This window comes from Condylura cristata, unplaced genomic scaffold (assembly GCF_000260355.1).
Source record: "Condylura cristata isolate star-nosed mole 26May11 unplaced genomic scaffold, ConCri1.0 scaffold00008, whole genome shotgun sequence".
Classification (NCBI taxonomy): Eukaryota; Metazoa; Chordata; class Mammalia; order Eulipotyphla; family Talpidae; genus Condylura; species Condylura cristata.
Window position 1 is genome coordinate 45,437,104 of NW_004567109.1, and position 22,816 is coordinate 45,459,919.

Below are 22,816 nucleotides of genomic sequence, written 5' to 3' on the forward strand. Positions count from 1 at the left end.
TAAATCTTTAGAAAATATATTTGGAAAGACTTGTGTGACAATTTCTTTTTTGGAGAGTTCTTTTCTTTTGAAAGTAGCTTGTTTTATTACTAACCCCCAAGCTTCTTGAACTAGAATCGGTGCCTTTCTCTGTAGCCTCACATTTCAGTTATGCCTGGGATATGTTAAATGTCCTTTCTCATATGTGCAATTAAAGTTATTATTTGTATGAAATCAAAGTCTATCTCCCAAAACTTCCACTTGCTGGACATAGTTCTTTTATCTGCTTGGGGGCGGGGGGTGGTGGGAAGGCAACCTTCCATGTAATTATTTTGATCTTAATCACTCAAGTTTTCTTTTTTTCCAGATTAACTTCAACTTCCTCTAGCATCTACTTAAATCATTTTAAAATTCCCGGTCAACTGAAAACACAGGTCTTTTTCTTTGAAGTAGTACTGAGGAAGCAATGATGATTTAAAAAACTAAATTTGTGACCTATCCCATTTATCATTGTGAAATTAAATTGTCCTGGTTTTTAACCACCTACTTTACTGAGAGCTTTTTTAATTTTGATTTTTGTCAAATATTATTACCACATTATAATATCTTTGCAGGTTTGATCAACAAAATTGGTATTAGAAATGCTTAGCACGTTGGTGGATTCCATAGGGCCTTTTTTTCTTCGTAGGGTGGCATTAACCTATCTCTTAGCTCTCTTGTGTGGTCATTAGGACTACATGAATTTGCACATGATTCTAAAAGTGAAACTGTTAGAAGTGAAATTTTAGAAACTATTAAATCTAGTTATTTTCTGCTGACTTCACATATAAAGAGACTGAATTCAATGGAGCCTGTGGCCACATGGTTCGTTAGTAGACCTAACATTAAATGAGGACCAAGGCAGGTATGCTTTCTTTTTCACAGCTGCCCTTTTTTTTTTTTTTAACAGATAAAATTTTGAGCACTTCTGTAAACACAGCAAAACTGAGCGAACTTTTCCATATTCCTCTGGCCTCACACATGCATGACCTCCCCAACTTGAATCATCCCATAAGAACATGCACTGACATACCATTATCACGTAGGGGCCTTAGTTTATATTAGGGTTCACCTGTGTTGCGCATTCTGTGGACTTGGACAAATGTAAAATGACGTGTTTCCATTTTTAGTGTCATATGGGATAGTCTCACTGTGCTGAAAATCCTGTTCTTCATCCATTCATCCCTCCTTCTCACCTAACGTTGGCAGCCACTGATTGCTTCATTATCATCATCATGTCATTTTCCCAACATCAGACATTGAGTGTGGCCTTGGACTACACCAGTGCCCACTGGCTCCTTTTACCTCGTAAGATGCATTTAAGGTCCACTGTCTTCATGCCTTTATAGTTCATTTCTTTTAAGAGCTGAGTATTTCCATTGTTTGGATGTATTGCAGTTTATTTATCCATCACCTAATGAAGAATATCTTGTTTCTTCCACTCTTGGACAGTTAATGACCAAAGTTGCTATATCCAGCCACATGCAAATTTTGTGAGTTTTAAAATTTGTTGGGTTAAGACAAGGAGTATAATTGCTGGATCATGGTGACAATGTGTTTAATTTTTTACCAAGTTGCTAAGCCATCTTCTGCAGCTATCATTCTTTTTACTCTCAAATTCACTACAAGAAACATGAAGCGTCTTTTTGAAATTCCAACATACAGTTGAAGATTTCAGATGAGGCAAAGTGGTGGTCTTTTCCTCTTCTAAGAGCTAAGACAATCTAAAGTAAATTCTGTTTGAACACATACAAATTTAAAACATGATATGATGATGTTGCCCGGCTGTTGGTGATAGGTAGAAGTAAATGTGTGTGTTTTGCTCTAGGTAAGATAGGAGAAATAGCACGATTTACTGGTAATGAAAACTTTACTCATGAAAGCAAGCTTTTGCATAGTCACTGCACATTTACACACAATCTTTTGAAGGACACTTTGTGTTCATTCTATTCTTAATAAGGGACTGTATATTTGTTCAATGAAAAATATAGTTCTTTGTATCTTGCTGATTGAATAATTATTCTTCAGCTACAATCTCTCCCATTATTTGTTATTCTCATACGGATATGTAATGCAATGTTTTTATTGCCATTAGTCATTTTTTTCTTCAAGAGCCCTTTTTGCTTATATCGCTGCAATCTGGATCAAAGAATATGTTTCTGTTAGGTGTTTGCTGTTACTGGTTAGAGTAGAATCAACCCATAAATTCTTAGAGTCAAGAATCACTGGATAATATTTCCCTTAGAACCTTCTTAGTATTTAACTTTTGTATGAGAATTAAAAAAGAGAACCCAACAAAACAAGACCTTTAAAATCTGTTGTTTCATCAAAATAGTTTGTAGGGAAAATGTAAACCTCAATATTGTTTAACTGCAGTCCAACAGAAGACTATCATATTGCACTTCTAATCAAAAAATAAATTGAACATAGTGGTAGGCTTATGGAAAGAGAGAATTAGATTTGATTAGATTAGCTTTAACCTGCCCAGGATAAAACTGTCTGCCTTTCCTGTTATTTGTCAGTGTTTATAGCAGGTTTCGTCTACAATGCTTTTACTATTATTTCCAGGCGGTAAAATGCAGTCAAGCAGAAAAGACATAAATGTCAGAAAAGAGTAAGATTTTTTTTTTTTGCATTTCAAGGGCTTTGAAGGTCAAATTTAACCCACTTAAGGGAAGCAGAGTTGTGGGTACATGGTAACATGTCAGTTAATCTGTTTTGGCATATAATTTATGTGAAGTTAATGTACCTTATTACTCAGAAAGTAAAATATTCTGGGAGGATTCTATTTATTTTATACATTTTGTTCATGTCAAAAGGTAAAATAAGTCAATTCCCCTACTTCTTGACAAGGAAGGGAAGATGTTCAACTTGTTAAAAACTGAACTGTTTATGGAACACTGTGATTTTTAACCCCCCCTACCCCCATTGTACCTTCTGTTACAAAGGTTCTTTCTGGCAGCTGCCCAATCCGTGCTATGAAGAGGAAGCACTCTGTGAAGAATTTTTGCAAACCAGTATGAGATGAGATTTTTTTACTCTGGAAACCTTTATTGAGATGTTTTCTTTTTTATTTCTTTACGAGACTTTATTTTTTCCCACCAGGGAGCTGAGCAATTATAGTTTAAAGCTACTGAAAATAGACATATTCTTTGATATCAAAGAGCTTCTTGAAGATATTTCAAACTAAAGAGACCCAAAGGTTGGATTTCAGGGTGCTACTAGCACAGGACTTTGTAGTTAAAAACTCTCAGAATGTTCTACCAAGTGTTCTTCAGAGATCTGGTGCTTTGGTATTGTTGCACTTGGTAAAAGGTAGAGTGTGTTTGGGTGTTTCTGTGTGTGTTTCACTGATTCTACACTGAATCTCAGTGGTTAAAACTTGTTTCCTTCATGATGCAGGCATCATGGATAGGGAGAAGGGAATGAAATTTAATTTATTGAGTATTATGTGCCAGATACATCATGTATGTAGCATTTTTTTCCACATATTTTTTTTTTCATGGACTACCAGTAGCATTTGTATAGATTTCAGGTGTGAGGCCTTATAAATCAATATTACATAGACTACATTACATTTAATACCAAAGGTCAAGTTTTCATCTGTCACCATACAATTGACCCCTTTCAACTGAGTTATCAACCTTTCTTCCTTCCTATCTGATAACCACTATTTTGTGCTATATATTATTTTTAAAAAATCTTCACTTACTCTGAGAAATAGGAGGTTACTGTCCTAATTTTCCAGAGTAGAGCTTTAGCAAGGTACCATTTACTTATCAGGGAATAAACCCAGGTTTCTTTAATTCCATAATTCATTAGAGTAGACTCAGAGAGGAGAAAAGTGAGGAAAGAAAATAAAAGCCTGGACAACACAACCAATAGGAAAAGTGTATGTGTGTGGTAGATGGAAGGGAGAAGATTCATTTATATGTATTTATAAGAAACGAGGTTTGAGTATTAGAACTGTAATATCACTAGGTGCTGGCAACAGGAACTTTGTTGTCCTTTGTAGTGGGAATGCCATGAGGTACACAGCAGTCATGGAGCAGATTTCAAGGCAAGACTGCTACTTGAGCAGAAGTTCTTGTGCCATTTATTGAAAACATTCAGGTTAGTAAAAGCTGATGAAGCAACAGTGGAGAGTGGGATAGGAGGGCGGGCAAATTTTAACAAGGGACAGGGAAGGGAACATCATAGCCATAGTCGAGAGGCATTTGTGTCTGCAAAGTAATTGATGTTATCACAGGTAGAGTTATCCCAAGACCACCATGGAGATGGTCACATAATCAGGTCAACAGTGGTGTAGGCATCTTGGGCTGCCTCGTGGTACGAGTATACTCCATAGTAGTCAAGGAATGTTCTGCTGTGATTTTCCAATAGGAAAGAGGTCACAGTTGCACATAGGAATCAGCTCATAGGAACCCACGTTCAGGTATCTCTTTTCTTTCTAAGGAAATGTCTTTTAGTCCTGACTTCTATTTTTCTGGGGTTCTTTTATTATCCTTTTATACTCTTGTCAGTTTTCATTCTAAAAATTCTGTAGCTTTCCATGTGTAGAAAGTTCAGTTTCTCTTTGCTTTGACCCTCCACTTCCAGACCATGCCTTATCTTAGACTCTCAAAATGTCCATGACAGCTTTTTGTTGAACAACTAGCCGAGAATATGGATTCAAAATATCTATGCTGAACAGTATCTGTATACTGCATGCTCTAGTAGGATAATATACTAGCAATAAAAACAGACATATTCCCTGTTCTTGTAGAATTTCAACCCCAGTAAGAAAGATACTAATTTTTTTTTTTTTTATAATGAACACAGACTAGTTTTTCTCCTTCCTCTTTTTTGCCACCACCACCTGTCTCATTTTAGGAGAACAAACTGAACTTAGACCTTGTATCAGAATGGAGTAGGCACTCCATAAATGCGTTGATTTGTCAAAAGTACTACCTTTTGCCCTCATTTTCTTGTGCCTAAAGAAGTATTTTTAAATGAATGGTCTCTAAGGAATACCATCTGGTAAAGTTGACTATCAGTATCAGTCAGTATTTATATGGATCGTCAGTGTTTATGAAGGAAGGATTTTTTTTTATAGGCTTTCAAGTTAAACCTCATAAAAACTGTGAGGCAAGGGGCTCTGGTTCAGAAATCTGTAGCTAAGAATTAATTTCTCCCATGAGGAGCTGAAATCTGAATATAATTTCAGTGTCCACACCATCTTTTATTTTGACTACTTTGACTCTTGAAAACAATCAAGATAAAACATCAGGTATACAAGAATGTTTATTGCCCTTTCCAATAAGCAATTTCTCACAGAGAAGCACAGGGGGAAATTATAATATAGTTACTTGATAATTCACCAGCATTTTTTGAATGCCAAAGAATGACTTTTTAAGACAAGGAGTACAAGTCTTTCTTCAAGGCCTTGTAATTTAATGTAGTAGTAGACATATCACTAAGTATATACAGAGCCTGAGAAAAGATTTCCTCAAGGTATAATGGAAAGATCACTGGGTTTTTGGACAGTTCTGGTTTGGATCTTGATGCCACTACTTATTAACTGTTAGCTGGGGAAATCTTTTACCCTCTTTGACCAACAGTTTCATTAATTGTAAAGTTAGGGGTAAGTGCATTTGTATACGTTACACTTATAAATATTAGAGGCAATGTGTGGTAAAAGAGCAGTGCAATTACATACTATTATAGGTGCTCAGTTAATGGTATTAACATTATATGACTGGATGAGTACATATATTTATACATATATAATTTAGTATTATCTACTATTCATCTGTCTATCCATGGATCTTTTATCTCTTTATCTAGTTACCTAGCTATAGACTGCCCAAAAATCTTGGGACTAATTTTCTAATTAGAAACCTTATAAAGAACTATTGAGGGGAAATAAAGTATCTTTAGAATCTGAAAACAATATTTTTTCCTCTTGAACTGAAATTTTGGATAGAATTAGCTATACCAGCATATGAAGATAGCAGAAAGCATGACACTTTTCAGGAACCATTAGACATTTACTATAGCTGAATTAAGAGATGGGGAGGCTGAGAAATAATGTACAAATAGCAGAGGTCAGAACATAAAGGTATTTTATATCATACTAAGCCACTTAGAATTTAACTGTATAGACAACTTCATCTCATCTGAAAATAAATGACAACTAAAGTTTTAGCTAAAGTGGTTAAAACATCTGGTGGCGCAGTGGGTTAAAGCACAGCACTAAGAAGCTAAAGCCACTTCAGCATGAGTTTGATCCCTGCCCTGGAATTGACCACATGGCGCAGCAGACCTCTCCTGACCTGCCCGCTGCTCCCCTCAGCAGTGTATTTTGTCGATCTGCCTGTTCTGCTCCCCATTCTGTCTCTGGTGAATCCTCTCACCACCCCTGCACCTCTGGCCTGTATCCCAGCTCTGTATGCATAAATAAATAAATCTTTTTTTAAAAAAGAGTTTTTGATTAGATGGGAAAATCAGGAAATCTATTAAAATTTGTCTGAAAATCGAAGGCATGATATACATTGAGCAAGAATTCTTGTGATTTATGTAAAATGGACAGGTGAGATTTCTAGTGAAATATACCATTTCGAAGCATCTTAAATCACATACTAGACAGAGCATACAGTGCTGAAATGTTGTACACCAAACACCCTGGGACAAACTTTATCCACTACATGGCAGGTTCTAAAGCGGCAGGGACAGTGCTCAGAGAGCCTGAACCCTAAGTAGAACACTTAAGACTTTCCCCCTGAAAGTCAGCATAAATATTTCATGTCTCCTTTTCTGCGAAGGGGCCTTCTCTCTGTGGGAGTGGTATCTAGTATCCCTTAGCAGAACAGAATTATTTGTTTTCTTAAACTTTTCTTTATGACCTGGAGGTGGATTCTAAAAAGCTCCTAAAGTATTTTGATTTTGAATTCTCACAAATGTATTTTTTTCTTTCATAGTAACTCAATATAAAAGGCAATAAAAGTGATATATTCAGAAGTATTCAGGACCTGCTATGAGCACCACACGGGAATAAACTATCTTGCCACTTGCACATCCCATGGGAGTAAATTCACACAATTCACATATAGGAGATATTGCATGTGTTTGCCTCCGTTTTGCTCATATTGTCTGCTTTGCTGAAAGGCAGATTTTTTTCCAGATAAAAGCTGCCCTTTCTTGCTGAACTGCTCATCTGTTTTGCTCAGGAAGAAAAGGCTTTGTTAAAACCAGGAGCAAAACCTCATTTGGCAAAATACTTCCTAAAAATAACAAAACATGGGAAAATGTCAAAACATGCTAAGTCTATGGGCCATCTTCATACTTTGGAAACTTACCTAACAAATTTGGCAAATATTGTGTTTAAGTGAACATGAGTTACGTGTTTTTTCAGGATCATCTCATGAATCGGTGTTTGGGTACTGGAGATAGGGTGAGTGTAGAGGTGGCCTTGCCATTCTTGCTGAGCTGGGGCTCTGGCTTTGCCCTTAAAGATGAACCCCCCTCCCCCCCCAACTCTTGCTCAGGCCTCTAAAATTGTTTTCAGTTTTGTATAAATGAAGCCTCTGTCTTGGCTGCTTTTCCAGTGGGAAGGTAGTGGTCAACAAGACTGCCTGAGCTACTACTGCTTTTCAAGAGCTCACAATCTAGCAGGGAAAGGTAGTAAGTCAGTCATTGTAGCCATGAACAGAGATGCAAACAGGAAGTTTATGTGGGGTAAGCCCTTTAGAGGTTTGTGAAAGTTCAGTCACTAGCACCTAATTGCAATGAATAATCACTGCGATAGAATACTCACTGGGGCTGCATTTGGGGCACCAGGGGATGAAATTTTAGTTAAAATATTAAGATCAGAGGCCTGCCTATTGGTGCAAGTTATTGTGTCTCAACACTGATGCTCTTGGCAGCCATTGCAGAATGGGTTTGATCCCTGGCCAGGGAGGTGACCCACATGACACCTCCTGTCTAGCCCATTGCTTCCTCTGCAGTGTCTTTTAGTCTGTCTGTTCTGCTTCCCACTCTGTCTCTGGCCTCTCACTCACTTCCACACCTTTGGCCAGTACCCCAGCTCTTGTATGCATAAATAAATAAATAAATAAATAAATAAATAAATAAATAAATCTTTAAAAAAAGAAAAATCTAGCCCAACCTCACCTCTTATGAATTGATCCCATCAACTATTTCTAAATATAGGAAATGGTCTTTGTTTCTTCACAACTACTTACTGGTAATCCATCCTAGAAATACCTTTGTATATATTTTTATGGTAATGTTTGCTGAATAAATCTGAATAATCTTCAGAGAAATGTTCATCTTTATGCAGTCACATATAAGATACAAAGAGTTCTTATTTTAAGAAATATGCATAGAAATGAAAATCCTCAGACTATTTGCTTTGATTTCAGATTTTCAATGAACTCAGTGGACATTTAACATCCCAATTGTGATTGCCAGGGCTTATTGGATGTCTTTGACCAGGTGTGTTAACCCATCAGTATCCATATGCTGATGGGAGACTGAACCTCATATGTTCTCTACTACTGGGTGAACAAATATGGAAGCTTCTTTTCAGATAAGGGTTAAAAAGGAAATAATCTCCTTTGCTGTAAACTTTTTCTCAGCAGGTGCAAAATAGCTGCAATCAGGTAGGCTTTGGTAAGTGGCAGCTGCTATCTGCCAAGTTGAAAGATCACAAATTCTCACCCCATTTCTATTTCAATTACATAGACACCAGGCTCAATTTGCGAGTGTCTGAAGGAAGGCATGCTTAACTCTGTGATAAGAAATGGCTTGGACCTAGAGTGGGAACCATGTGCAGAGCATGCTGCAAATCTGTAGTGAAACCATGTCCAGGCAGATGGGTCCTGGGGTCATCATTAGAGTTTTTTAGACTTGAGAACTAGCTGGGATCCTCAAATATTCCATGTACAAATGAGGAAATTGAGACCAGGAAGAGTGCTTTATCTGTGACCACATGAACATAGACTGATCAAGGTAGTCTCTGGCTTCAAGCTGCTGTGAGAGCTAAGATGGTACATATACCAGGTCAGCTTTCCTTGTACTATTATTCCCTGGAACATTGTATTGAAAGGAATCTGAAGTTGTGTCTTAACTCAGAGGGAATGGTGCTGTGATTGATTAACAATGTCTGTCCAAGGAGAAAGCGGGGTAGTATATTCTGTATTTATTGAATTTGGTTGAATGGTGGAAGTTGACAGATAATCCAATCAAATTATTAATCAAATGCATCACTATATGATGTGAAGTGTAATTCTCAACAGAGTGCTCCAAAATCTTCCTGAAAGGGAAGGACTGTTTCACAGAGGTGACGCATGGATTTGGTTTTGAGGAATGAGTTGCAATTTTCCTGATAGAGAAAGGAAAGAAGATGCTCTATGAAGGAAGAGTAACTTACCCATAGGACTTGATTTGTAGTGAAAATAAGGGAACTAGTGGATCATTGATTGCTGCCTGTTATTTGCTTAACACTAAGGTCACTTATATGTATTATTTCATTATCTACTTTTCATCATGAAAAGTAGCAAAAAGGTAGGTATAGTATATTTTGCTCTTGATCCCAAGAAAGAAAATGGGCACAAAGAGGTAAGCAATGTGCCCAAGACTCATATATTGACTCATTTATTTTGATTTGACCAGGAGTCTACAGATTGACTGTTGGTGATAATCCCTTTTCATTTCTGTAGAATACCTGACATTTGCTGAGCACACAGCAAAGCTCCTCCTCTCAGAAAATGAACTGTTGTCCTGAAGGAAGGACAGGGTATCATTTTTTTTTTGTTTGCTTCTTCATTCCATGGTGTGGAATACTTTCCTATTATCCTAAGATAACAGTTGACTTCTGAACATAACAATTCTTATAATTCTTTATACTATGTATGTGTAAAGTGTATTCTTTACACATGCTCTAAGCATGTTTACTACCATTCAGACCTGCAAATTTTGTCAGGAACTGTAAAACAATTCTAAGTGAAAAGTCAAGTTCCACAAGTGCTCAGATTCTGTCCACTCCACTTTATATTCCCTATCCTAATTTTTTCCTTCCCACAATACCCATTTCAAGTCTATGCAGACATCTCCATGTGAGGTAAAAGAAAAAAAAAATATTGGGGGTTTTCTTCTTGTAGAAAAACCTATTTTTCCTAATGATCCTTTTCTGAAACTTTTTGGTTAATTTATTGCTTATAGTTAGAAGTAAGTTTTAATCTCTCTAACCTCCTTTCTCTTAATTCTTTCCCCAAATACTAAATACCTTCTAAATTCAAGCACTGAATCATACTGCCTGTGTAAGAACTGTTTCCCAAATTTTGTTCACATCTTCAAGGAACTTTTAAAGACAAGGGAATCGTTTCTCCTACTCTCTCCCCCCTGCTAAGCCCTTCCCTCCATTTCCTTTCTCACCCACCCCATTTCACCTCATCCTCACCCATGAACTCTATAGAAGCCAAGTAGGAATGAAGAGGACTTTAAGGAAGAAATACCATTTGAGTTGAGTTGTAATACAACTTGTGGAGACAAGGATGGCAGAAAAGAGGAGAGTGCCAGAGGGACACTATCCAGTGCCTGGACTAAGTCACAGGCACTGGATAGCAAAGGAGTTTTGGAGAACAGTGAGAAGGCCAGCCTGAAGCGTGGAGGGTATGGGAGAGAGTTGGGAGAGGAGACTTTAAAGCATCCAACCTGTCTTTCCTTCACTGGTTATAGGAGAATCATATAAGGTGATAGTTCTGAATATGAAAAGATAAATTGAAAAGATAAATGTTATTCAGTATAAAGTCACGCAGAGCCACAGAAAGTAAAAAAGACTCCACCCAGAGCTGTCGTTGTCGCCATCATCATCATCCTAATGGTGGAAATTCTCATCATTGTCCTAATGCCTCTGGTCAGGACTCTCTCCCTGATGGCAGAATATATCTTCATGCTCCACTTCTGTGTTTTGAACCCTTTGAAAGAAATGGATTCTAAGAGATGAGCTCAGCTCTTTAAGAGTGGACGATGTCAAGCAGATATTTGCAGAAATCAGAAAGGGTCAAAGAACATTGTAAGGTGCCTGAACATAAAGTAAAAGCTCCTGATCTACCTTCTTTCCTTCTCTGTCCCTGGTTAGCCAGCCCTCTCTTCCCACAACAGAATGCCACAGGCATAGGGAGAGGACAACAGGTGCTCTGGAACATATTTCCATGGGTACATGAATTTCTAGAGGAAAAAAGATAACTTCAGTGCCATCTGATGTTCTTACCAGGATCAGCAGTCCTTTGGATTGAATGCTGTCTCTTTAGCTATACAGAGAGGCTTTATTTACTGGGTTCTTCATGCTCCACACCCACTATCACACTTCCGCTCTGTCTTGTGTTTCTAAAACACTTTGATTTCTTTCTGCTACACGAAAGCTCATATGCTGAAGCAATATGATAAAAATGAAGAGGCAAAGTGAAATAAAATTGGTTTTATATAATTTTACAGAATGAAACAAACTCTATGAATATAGCCATGATTGTTTACATGTGATAATGTAATGGTTTGAAAACCAAATCAGGCCAGGAAAACCTAAATCCCACCCTCAAATAAAGTAAGAAAAATGTGCTGGCATATTAAATCTTGCCGATGTTTTCCATTATGTTTTTAAAATAGGTGTTAGAAAGTTCAGTGTGACCTCTTGTCATGTCATCTTACAAATTCAGAATGCCCATGTTAACTTCTCTTGTAGTCATAGGAAATCTCCATTAGAAAAATAGCCCTGAGGAAATACTGGCTACCTGTGTTTTTTCTCCAAGACTAGCTTTTTTTTTCACTGAATAAATCACAGCATTGGTGCCCATGAGAACATTATTGCTTTGGTTTTTGCTCATTGCACTTGTAATTTTTTTTTTTATGCATACAGAACTGGGGTACAGGCCAGAGGTACAGGGGCAGTGAGAGGATTCACCAGAGACAGAGTGGGGAGCAGAACAGGCCGACTGATGAAGTATACTGCTGAGGGGAGCAGCGGGCAGGTCAGGAGAGGTCTGCCGCTCCATGTGGGTCACCTCGTACTGAAGTGGCTTTAGCTTCTTAGTACTGTGCTTTAATCCACTGCACAACCAGGGAGGGCCTTGCACTTATAATTCTTATTGTATTATACCCATGTGAAGGTGACATGTTGATATCACCTCCAATTTTTTCAAGTAGGTCATGATATTGAAGGTGTTTTACTATATTTACTTCTTTAAAAAACCTCCCATATCTATTTAGCTGCATCTTCAGTGGACAAAATGATACTGGAATTATGGAACTGAGAAAAGAAGACAAAACCATTCTGCCATATTGTCTCCCACAAACTGCCTTCAATAAGATCCCATATTATTGATCCACAAAGGACAGCTAATGTTTTCTAGCAGAAGTAGAAGAATATTGCATTATTTTCCCTGAGTGCTAACCCGTATCTGTCTTTTTAATACTGGGCATAAAGCCAGATTAAGGCAATGTGAATTAAATTTACTCATAAATTACTGATCTTGAAGTAAATATAATTATCATGCTTCAGATCAGTCTCTTAAGTATTTTGTTCATTGACACATGTATTATAAAATGCATTTACTTAGGGCTAACACCATTTTTTAAAATGTCTGAACAGATTTTATACATTTGTTCCAGTGGTATGAGTAAGAACAACTTAGTTCTTAATTTGCTAGAATGCAGCCCATAGAATATCTGATCAGCATCTGTACTATTTCCTTGCTTTGTGATCTTGAACAAATCACTCCATCTCTACACATCCTGATGTCTTTATCTGGTAAATAGACACTATAGAATTATTTCTCCAACAAATAACTTATTAAATATTGTCTGTTCAGGTTATGATGATCAATCATACATTTATACTTTATCTGAACTTCATTCCCAGTGTCCCCACTAGAAGGAAAGCTCATGTCTGAAAATAATGATTACAATTTTTATATTTGTATTTTAATGCCCTTTAATTGCTGTCTGATGAAACCATCCATTGTTCCTCTTGTCATTGTCTTTCCTGAAAGCATCTTTCCCACCTCCTCATCCTTTGACCATGCCACTTCCAGACCAAGCTTTCCAAAATCAAGTCTGATCCTGTTGAGAGCACGCTTTGACTTTCAGGCTCTCTGGCCTGATATACAAGACCTTTCATAATCTGTCGAAGCCTTTCTTGCTTCTTTATTTAGATTCCTTCTTACCTCTTCAGACTCTACTCTTAATTGCATTTCTTTTGCTTTATTGCACTTTCTTCCTCCACCTCCTGGATTCTAAAATGGGACTCAATTTTCCCATGTTGAGCTTCTTTGACATTCACCACTTTCTTCTTGGTCATCTTGGTGATTCTGTAATCCATTATGCTGGCTAAGGCTGCCCTTGAAATACTCATATATGGACTCCACTAATCTAGGACTGTCCATTTTGCTACTCTTGTTATATAACCCCTCTCCCCTGTGTGTGAGATTTTTCCAGAGTTCTCTGTAGTTTAATAAGCTATATCCAGCAATGTATTGATTTAATAGATAAGACAAATATTTATTTATATATTCTGCATTTTGTAGAAATGGAAAGAAGCTTCATTGCAATCACAGAGAACCAGATTTAAAGCTTAGCCATTGGCATAGGTAGAATTACATTGACATAATTATTTTTTATTTTTTTTAAAGATTTATTTATTCATACAGATCTGGGGTACAGGCCAGAGATAGGGAGGGTGAGAGGATTCACCAGGCGGGAATCGAACTCATGCGGAAGTGGCTTAAGCTTCTTACTGCTGTGCTTTAACCTGCTGCGCCACCAGGGAAGGCCCGATGACATAATTTTTTTATATGAGAGAAGAATTTTTATTTGATAAGGTCATACATAAACAATGGGTTGGGACTAGGGATTCATCAGTATGTAAGGTAATTGAGCACTTATAAATAATACAGGTGAGATTGTATTTCATATTTATTGATTAATGACAGTATATGGACAACTGTAAACTCCATTTGCTTGACAAGCAGCTACGTCAGTTATTAAATAGTCTTAAGTAGAAAAATATACCATTATGTAAACCTTTTTACACCTTTATGCATAGAAACAACATATATATAGCTTATTATATATGAAAACAAAAAATCTGGCAATTGACTAAAAAAGTAAAAACTTTTATTCTGAGGTTAAAATTAATTCTGTGGTAGAGAAAGTAAAAACATACAACTATTACTATAGCTCACAAATTTGCTGTGTCCAAAATCTCCCTTGTTTTCTCCCCAAATCATGAATTCTCTGTGGGTTTTATTTTAAAATAGGTATTTCTGCTATGAAGTCTGATAAATGATATTCCAACTCTAAAGAGCGAGCAACTGGAATGCCACATTCTTTGATGCATATTTTTTTGCAGCACAGAGGGGATTAAATTCTAAATGTCTCAGCTGTTAAAGGCCTCTTCAGACTTGCCCAAAATGAAGAACAAAGAAGGAGAAAGCTTTCCCTAAAGCAATTCATCAGATCTATTTGGGCACAGTGACATTCTCTCAGTGCTTGTGTGGATAAGTTGCAGCGAATAGTTCAAGAGTCTGCAGCTGCTTGGAATATTTTAGGAAAATATATCTTTAAGTTCTTATGCACATTATGTACACTCACAGGCTGGCTAATGCCCATCAACTGGCAAAGGCCTATCAGGCATTCATAATTTGTAGTTATACTACTAATAATAACTGTCTTCCATTTTTTGATAGCTTACCCCATCTCGGAAACTGCGCTCTGCCCTTTCCCTCTCCATGTACTGTGTCATGTTCATGCTCCTGATCTTAGGGAAATGACTTACTAAGTTTCTGTTTTATGTGGTATGACATTTGTGGATCAGGCCATTCATTAGAAACTTGACAAGTATTTCCTGTTTTCTCTTAGTGATTGTTGGGTTGCCAAATAGAGGGGATGCTCTGATAACTTTAATAAAAACCTCAGTGATCACTTCCATAAAGAAATTGTTAGATATAGAACACATGTAAATAGGTCAAGTCTTCGAATTTGCTGAATGTTAATGGACTCAAAACAGATAAATTCAAAAAGTCACTGAAAACTGACTTTTTGCCAGTGTTAACTGGCAATTTCAAAGGAAATGAAGTGACCGACATCTCTTCCCTGGTTTGGAAGTAATTTTGAACTATAAAACATTTTATGTATCTTTCCTTTTATTGTCCTAATGTGAGGTAGATGGGACAGATATTTGCATGTGACATTACATTGGCTTATTTTTTGTTTCATGTTGAACTCTATTTTCCTGCTATCATCTCCCACTACATATAGGTAATGAACCCAACTCACCTGGTGAATTACAGGTTTCAGGCCAAATTAAGAATTTCAAATATCTGTGTCTTAATCTGCACTGTTCCCTCTGTGAAGAACGCCATTCTCATCTCCACTTGCCTCATTCTCCCTCACTCTTTGATTTTGGATACTACATATCTCTTGCATTGTCTCTCACATAATCCTCCACATAGCAGTGAGCTATGACTTTTTGGAACCATGGGGTTGTCTTTTATGGCTTTATTTCTGTTTTCAACACCTCCTCAAGTCTATCCACAGCATAGACTCAACTGTGTTTACAACTGGAAGTGGATTATACACATGACTTCCCTAACTCCCACATCCCAAACACACACACACACACACACACACACACACATTCATTCCCACCTCCATTCAAACCTCCTGCCATTCCAGTGTGTGTAGCCTCATCTCTAGATTTCATTGCAATTGCTGAAGTTCAAGGTCACAGTCTGACAGAAGGGACTACTAGGAAAATGCATTTTGTTGAGTTCTGTTGTCCTTCCTGCCAGGAGCACAGAATGTATTGGAAGCTCTGCCTTTTCTGGTGAAAAGTGTAGGGAGTGTGGGTGAATTTGTATCAGCACTACAAAGATGCTTTCAAGTAAGCAAAAATATGGAAACATGAAGAAAGACAACAAAGAATGGGGTCTCGGCAATACAACAGAAATTGGACTGGAAAACTAAGCTATGAAAGAACCTATCTGCCCATAGCAGAATTAGATGCAAGGTAGAACACAGAGTTAATGTTGATCCCTGCTTTCCGTTTGCTCCCCATGTCCTCTCTGTGCTCAATACTTGGTTCCCTTTGATAGAACACAAGTGGCAGACATGAATTACTAGGGAGCAGCTTTTACAACTGTGATTTCATTCAATTTTGAAGTTTCTCTCAAAATGGTTGATTTATTTTCCTCTCATGTGTGTGTTATGTACCTGCTGCTAGAATTCAGAAAGGGTTTCCATGCCTTTGTCTCCAAAGCCCCTGTCATAAAATGCAGTGCTGAACCAAGAGAACCAGAGAACCATGCTGGGCTCTGGAATAGACAGAAGCTAAAATCCGATATGGGTCTCCTTCAAAGTAAGGTGCTGTTTTGTAACAAGCTACTGGATGGTGATTAAAAAAAAAATGTTCTTACCTGTTTACTTAATGGGTGACTGGCTTCTTTGCTTTTATTTAGCCATCTGTTCTGGTCTATGTCCCTTTAAACTTCTAAGATCCATCAACTCATTTAAGCTGTTACCTTGACACATTGCAATGTTGTGGATGTAATGATTTCACAGAGGAGCAAATTAAAATGGTTTTTCATGATTAGAAGGTTAAATGAAGTAAGACTGTGGTAGTTAGTAGCAAGATAAGGGGTTTTGAGGAAGCAAAGCTCAAGGGACTTCCAGGTGATTGGGAAATTAGGCTGGCTAGATGGAGGGAGGGGCTCTGACAAAGTCCAAAATTTGATCAAGAGCCATAATAACTTAGGGTGTCACTGATTTTTGAGGGAGCATGCTGTGCTGTCATTATAAAGACTGATTGTGGGTACAGAAAATACATAGAAGCTGGATTTGGATTTCTTTTCTCTGCAATACTGCATGAAGAGCAAATTTCACCAAGAGGCAAGCTGAAAACCTGACACGACAACACAACGCAACAAATATTCAACCATTTCCATCAAGTTATTTGGCTTCCTTTTAGTTTGAAGAAAAATCAGGGCATAAGACCAGCTTTATTGAGGAATGTTGCAATATGTCTCCACCCTGGACTTCAAATCAGAGTTGGATCCATCATTGGCCCTTAGTGCTAATCTTTTTTCTTTTTCTTCTTCTTTGTTTTTTTGGCTCTAGACATGACCTTCTATCTGACTCCTCTGGCTCATCTAGATGACTGACCCACCAGTCCTTGAAAGCTATCCTTTGGCCTTCTCTTTTTATTCTCAGAAATCAATACCTGCAACAGTTGCTCTGGCTTCTCCTGACATGACTAGTATTTTTGCAACCTAGACCCAAATTTTTTGGGTATCTGAGTTTTCAAGATGTCATTTTATTCAATCAGTAGCTGCCTTCCACCATCCTCCTATCTAAATTGGATGTTTTATTTTTTTTCCACCTTTTCCTTCCCCCTGCCACTCTTTGTTGCCATTGCTCATTACCTCTGTTCTAGTCAATTGGAACAGTCTTCTACCTGGAGTTGCCTACCTTCACTAAAGCATCTAAATACTAAACTTTAGAAGGTTACAACCTTCTAAATTAGTCACCTTTAAACAAATAAATAGAAACCTCCCTTGGTTTTCTGTTATCTGTCAAACAGTAAATTGCTCAATTTGGTGTCTCATACATGCCAACGTGTATTTAACCTTTGTGTTCCCAGCTATTCTCCTTTTCTGTGCCTTGTGGATCAAGTTCTCATTGGCTATGAGTTGCCTCATCTTTTCTTACCTATTTGCTGTATTCTACCTAGAAAGTACTCACAGATCTCTACCTATTAAAACCTATGCATTTGTCAAACTCTAGCACAACCCTGTTTTTGCTTTCTTCCACCTTAGTCAGATGTAGTTGCTCCTGCTCTTGCTCCTTGGAAACACATTGCAGCATGGAAACCAGAATGTTCCCATGCTGGTTGGCATCGATTTTCCCCTACTCTTACTTTTAGGTTTTTAAATCTTAGTTTTACATCTCTTATACCATAGGCAAAGTCTGGGGTCTGCAGAGAGTGCTAGATAAAATAATTGAAGAATGACTGCTAATGAAGATCTACAAGACTAAGAAACCATTCACTCATTCATTCATTCATTCACTTGTTTTGTTGGGTGCTCACCATGTGTGAGGTACTGTGTTAAGGACCTGTGATAGAGATCAGCATGACTTAGTACATCCTAGTTCTCCAAGAACTCGCACTAACACAGAGGGAAAGTCACATAAATCATGATGTAATGAATAAAGGAAAACTGAAGATCCTCTAGTAGAGGATTGGACAGTTAGGAAGGACTTCCCTTGGTATGGAGTTTCTGGCTTGGATTTTGAGACTGCTTCGGATTTTTAAAGAAAGATAGGTAGAAAACGAGAGGGTATAGTGGAAAGACAATCCAAGAGACCACTCTGCCTGCTTGCAGAAGCCCACCGACCAAGGCCGAATGATTATTTTTTTTCCATCTCCAAGTGAAATAGACTAAATGACAGAGTCCTTTGATCCCCTTTAAAAAAAAGGAATCCTCCCTCTGTGACTGCTTTCTTTTGGTTGAAAGTCTTTCATTCACTCTTTTTTTTTTTTTTTTACTGATTTATAGAGAAAGTCTGTGATTGCGGTGAGCTTCATAGTGGCGTTCCTCTTCCTGCTGGTTGTGCGTCTTGTAAATGAAGTGAATTTCCCATTGCTACTAAACTGCTTTGGACAACCTGGTACAAAATGGATACCATTCTCCTACACACACAGGCGGCCCCTTCGAACTCACTATGGATACATAAATGTGAGGACACAAGAGGTAAGCCCTCAGAGAGTTACCTAGGATTCCATTAAAACCATGGGAACAGCTTTTCTTAGGAGCAAGTTGGCTTCCAAGCACTGAACTTGCTCTCTCTGCCCCAGTGAGCTTCTTTGGGTCCCTGGAATGTTTTGCTTTCTTATTCCTGGACATTGACTGACATAGGTCTAAAGCCTGATGCCCCTCCTATATCACATCTGATTCACTGGCTTCATGTGGAGTTGAGGAAGCAATGACCTGTTTTCCTGGTGGTTTATATCATAACATACATATCTTGCCATTTAGAAAGTCTGATCAGCAGTTACCAGCCGGAGAACTAGCTGTCTTTATTTCCTGGAGGTCAGCTGGTTGGGGACAGCCCTTTGTAGAACTGCAGAGAAGCATTTATACTCTTTAAAATACTATAATCCTTAGACCTGGTTCTAGGAAAGGCCAAGCTAATTTTGAAATTCTCAGTGACTGTAGAGATAATGGGATTTAAAGAGTTTCCAAATTTTAAGGGGTTAAAATAATTTAAATCCTATTAATCACTAAACCTCTAAGTCTTTGTAGCCAATTGGTGGTATAGGATACAAGGGAGGTATATTGACAGCTAGGAGATGCATGCTCTGCTAGGATTTGTATCATGAAGTGAAGTAAAAAATAATGATGTGTGAAATGTATAGAAGTGGTTAATAAAATTGTTTTCACTGCTCATTTCGATGGAGTTGGATGAATGTGAGTTTAATATTCATAGAAGCACAGTCCAAACTTATTTGAAGTTGTTGGTGACAAATATACAGGGCCACGTGTCACTGGGGAGAGTTTTGGACTGGATCCCATTGCAAGGTTGCAAGGTCATTTTGTAAAGATACTAGAGAGGAGAGTTATGCACAGAATTCTCCTATGTCCTAAGAGTTATTCTTAGCATCCTGGAGGGATGTTGAAGGCTGACTTGGTCCATCCTCTTTTGTGGATAATATGATACCTGAATCATTGTTTCTGGTTAATTTGATTCTTTGAAAATTGTTTCTGGATCTTCAGGATTTTCAAGTTTTTTATTAGACTTTTATGGTTTAAAAAAAAAGGCATCATTAATAACATATACATTCTTAAGAGTTTTGCTTGATGTTTATCCTTTAATTGGTTTTAAATTAATTTTTAAAAAAGTATCAGTTGCTCAAATTTGTTGAGTGTTCTACATAAACTGATTACCTACATAAAATGTAGTTCTTATAGAATAGTTTGTCTCACTTTTGTCTTTTGTTACTTTTGTTTCTGACTTGTTTAATATTCTAAAACTACTAGATCATGTTAATCATTTCACAAGTGCCTTTCACAGGCAGTAAATGAAGCCTTTGCCTGAAGAGTCATGAATTACTCTCATGAGAGAGATGCCACCAAATATCAAAGAATCTTTCATTTGTTTAAATGCTAATAGATTGAATTTTGGAGCATTAAGGGGAAAACTGACCTAGGAATGCAGTTATTTACCTAGTCATAATAAACCAGGCCTCCTTTTAAAAATTCTTTTAGTGTAGATTTTTCTTTATTGAAGTAAAATTGACATGTTATATTAGTTTCACGTGTACAGCATTATGGTTTAACATTTGTTTATATTGTGAAATCATTGCAGTATGTCTATTTCTGTATTTTCTTAGAAACTTAGATTTACAATATCATATTATTGAATATTGTCCCCTCGTTGTACATGCAATCTCCTTGATATCTTTATTTTCTAACTACAGGTTTGTACTCCTGGACACCCTTTATCCATTTTACTCTCTACCCTCCACCCCTCTGGTAACCTGCCTGTCTGTTTTCTATCTTTATTGGTTTAGTTTTTAAAACAGTGATTTTACCAAAGAATACTGATCATTATTTTTCTTCTCTAGAGGTTATTACTTGGGAGGAAGTGTGATTATTGGAAAGAGTTTTTAGGCTTTGGAGGTGAACAGGTATGGTTTGAATCCCAGTTCTAATACTTATGAAGATAAAATAGGGTTAATAACATCAACTAGTAAAATTACCATAAAGATTCAACAGGACAACATACATTAAGTGCCCAGGTCCAAATTAATTTTCACTGATAACTTTCTTATACTTCTCTGTACTCATCATTTGTGACATGAAGTGCTCAGTATGAATAACACAAATGTCAGACTACTAGAATTTATATTTAAATTGTAGGGTCAGAATTCTTAATCTCAATGACAATGAGAATTTTGCAAATTGAAACCATAATGAGAAGTGGAAGATCCCAGATGGTATCACTATATATTAAATACCAGATTGGCAACAACAACAAAGAATCTGATAATACCTATTTTTGTTGAGAATGTGGAACAAGATCTCCAGTCAAGTTGAGATCTGCATAATATTGTAGCATTGCCTATCACTGATGTATTCAATAGAGTCACTCACAAATGCATGCACAGACATGTGCAGCCCCATGTTTATCAATGGAAGAATAAAGATATTCTATATGGACCAGAATACTATACAGCAGGGAAAATGAAGAAGCTGCAACTATATGTGAAAACATGAATGAATTTTGCATAATTTTGAGCTGAAGATGCCAGAATAAAAGAATATATTGTATGATTCTATTTATAGATCATAAGATGCAAAACTAAATAAAGTTGCCTATGGGGAACATATCGGGAGTAAAAAAAGAAAAAAAAAGTGAGAAGGAAATTATGAGCGAGAACAGTTACTTCTGAAAGAAATAAGTAATTAGTGAGGAACATGGGCTTCAGGGATATCAGTATTATCATCAGTCTAAATATGTATGAAGTGTGCACTCATGTTGTATGTACTTTTTTGCATGCATATTTCACAATAAAAATTTAAAAAAATATTCTGAGTTCAATAAATACAGGTTGTTTATTGACTAGACACCACAGAAAGCGTAACACCTAATTTAATAGCAACAAGTAATTTAAAGAAAGCAATGGAACATTAAGCAATATAAAGGAACCTGTAGATATTTAAAATCGGCAATTTTATTTTATATAAAGATTAAGATATATATGAATAACTTATTCCTTTAGTCTATGCCTAATAGACCTCATGTTGTAACATAAGTACAGATGATGAGGAGAGATTTTTGCATGGAAGTCAAAAAGCAATATAACGCATTAGGAGACTGATAGAATTTCCAGCAAGCAGTTCTAGGATAAATTGGGAGGAAAGTAGAACTTGGCAACTGTCTACCTCCTTCCTTTTTGATTTCATCTTTCCTCCTCAGAATCCCTCTCCACTTCCGTGTCTGTGCCCCACTCTTACTCCCAAATATCCTGAGCATTGTCCTAGCAAATATTGCTTTCAGGTGCTATTCCTGCCAGATGTGGAAACATTAAGAAACTTAGGTAGGATGAGTCTTCAAGAACCAAAATAATAACTAGTATGATCTATGGTGGATTAGTTGTCTGTAGCTTAGAGCTTTAATAGGGATCCTGAAGACTTGATTCAAAGGTACTCACACTCCTATGCCCTTATTGATGAATAATATTGATATTCATGCAACATTGAGACAGGTCAATAGCCATTGCTCAGTCAAGTCTATTTTTTAAATGATCTGTTTATGTCAATTAAGATCTTGTACCTTGAGGTTGTCTCAAAAGAAAGTACATGCTTTCTAGAAATTACCAGACTTCCTGCAATGATTTCCAGACCTAGAACATCTGCAGATATTATCATTGTTGTTGATGGTTTTATTGCCTGGTGCTTCAGTTGAACCAGATATTGCTGCTATTAAACAAAAATTATATGAGTGGAAACATTAGTGTCTCTCCACTACTGTCTAAACAAAGTGAGGTGGGTGCCACAATTAGGATGAAGATTTAGTGGACCCTGGAGAGCTGGGTTGCTTGGGAGCAAAATCTGATTCTCTGGTTGTCTTTAAAGATGAGATGTATTCTGGTCTTTTCTTCACACAAGTAGAATTATATAAAGCCTCATGAATCTGTGATAGTCGGCTCTGAAGGCTTTGTATGTGGCAAATTATACTCAGTTTGAGCTCAACTCCATTT

At 37.1% G+C, this 22,816-nt stretch overlaps 1 protein-coding gene across 2 annotated transcripts in view; it reads left to right on the forward strand.

The window, feature by feature from the left end:
• Window positions 1–22,816, forward strand: part of ST6GALNAC3 (ST6 (alpha-N-acetyl-neuraminyl-2,3-beta-galactosyl-1,3)-N-acetylgalactosaminide alpha-2,6-sialyltransferase 3) — a 482,241-nt gene that overhangs the window by 189,518 nt on the left and 269,907 nt on the right. For both annotated transcript variants that reach the window (XM_012722690.1, XM_012722691.1), the window contains exon 2: window positions 18,609–18,803. In XM_012722690.1, the coding sequence (XP_012578144.1) occupies window positions 18,609–18,803 (195 nt within the window). The remainder of the gene's footprint in view (window positions 1–18,608; window positions 18,804–22,816) is intronic.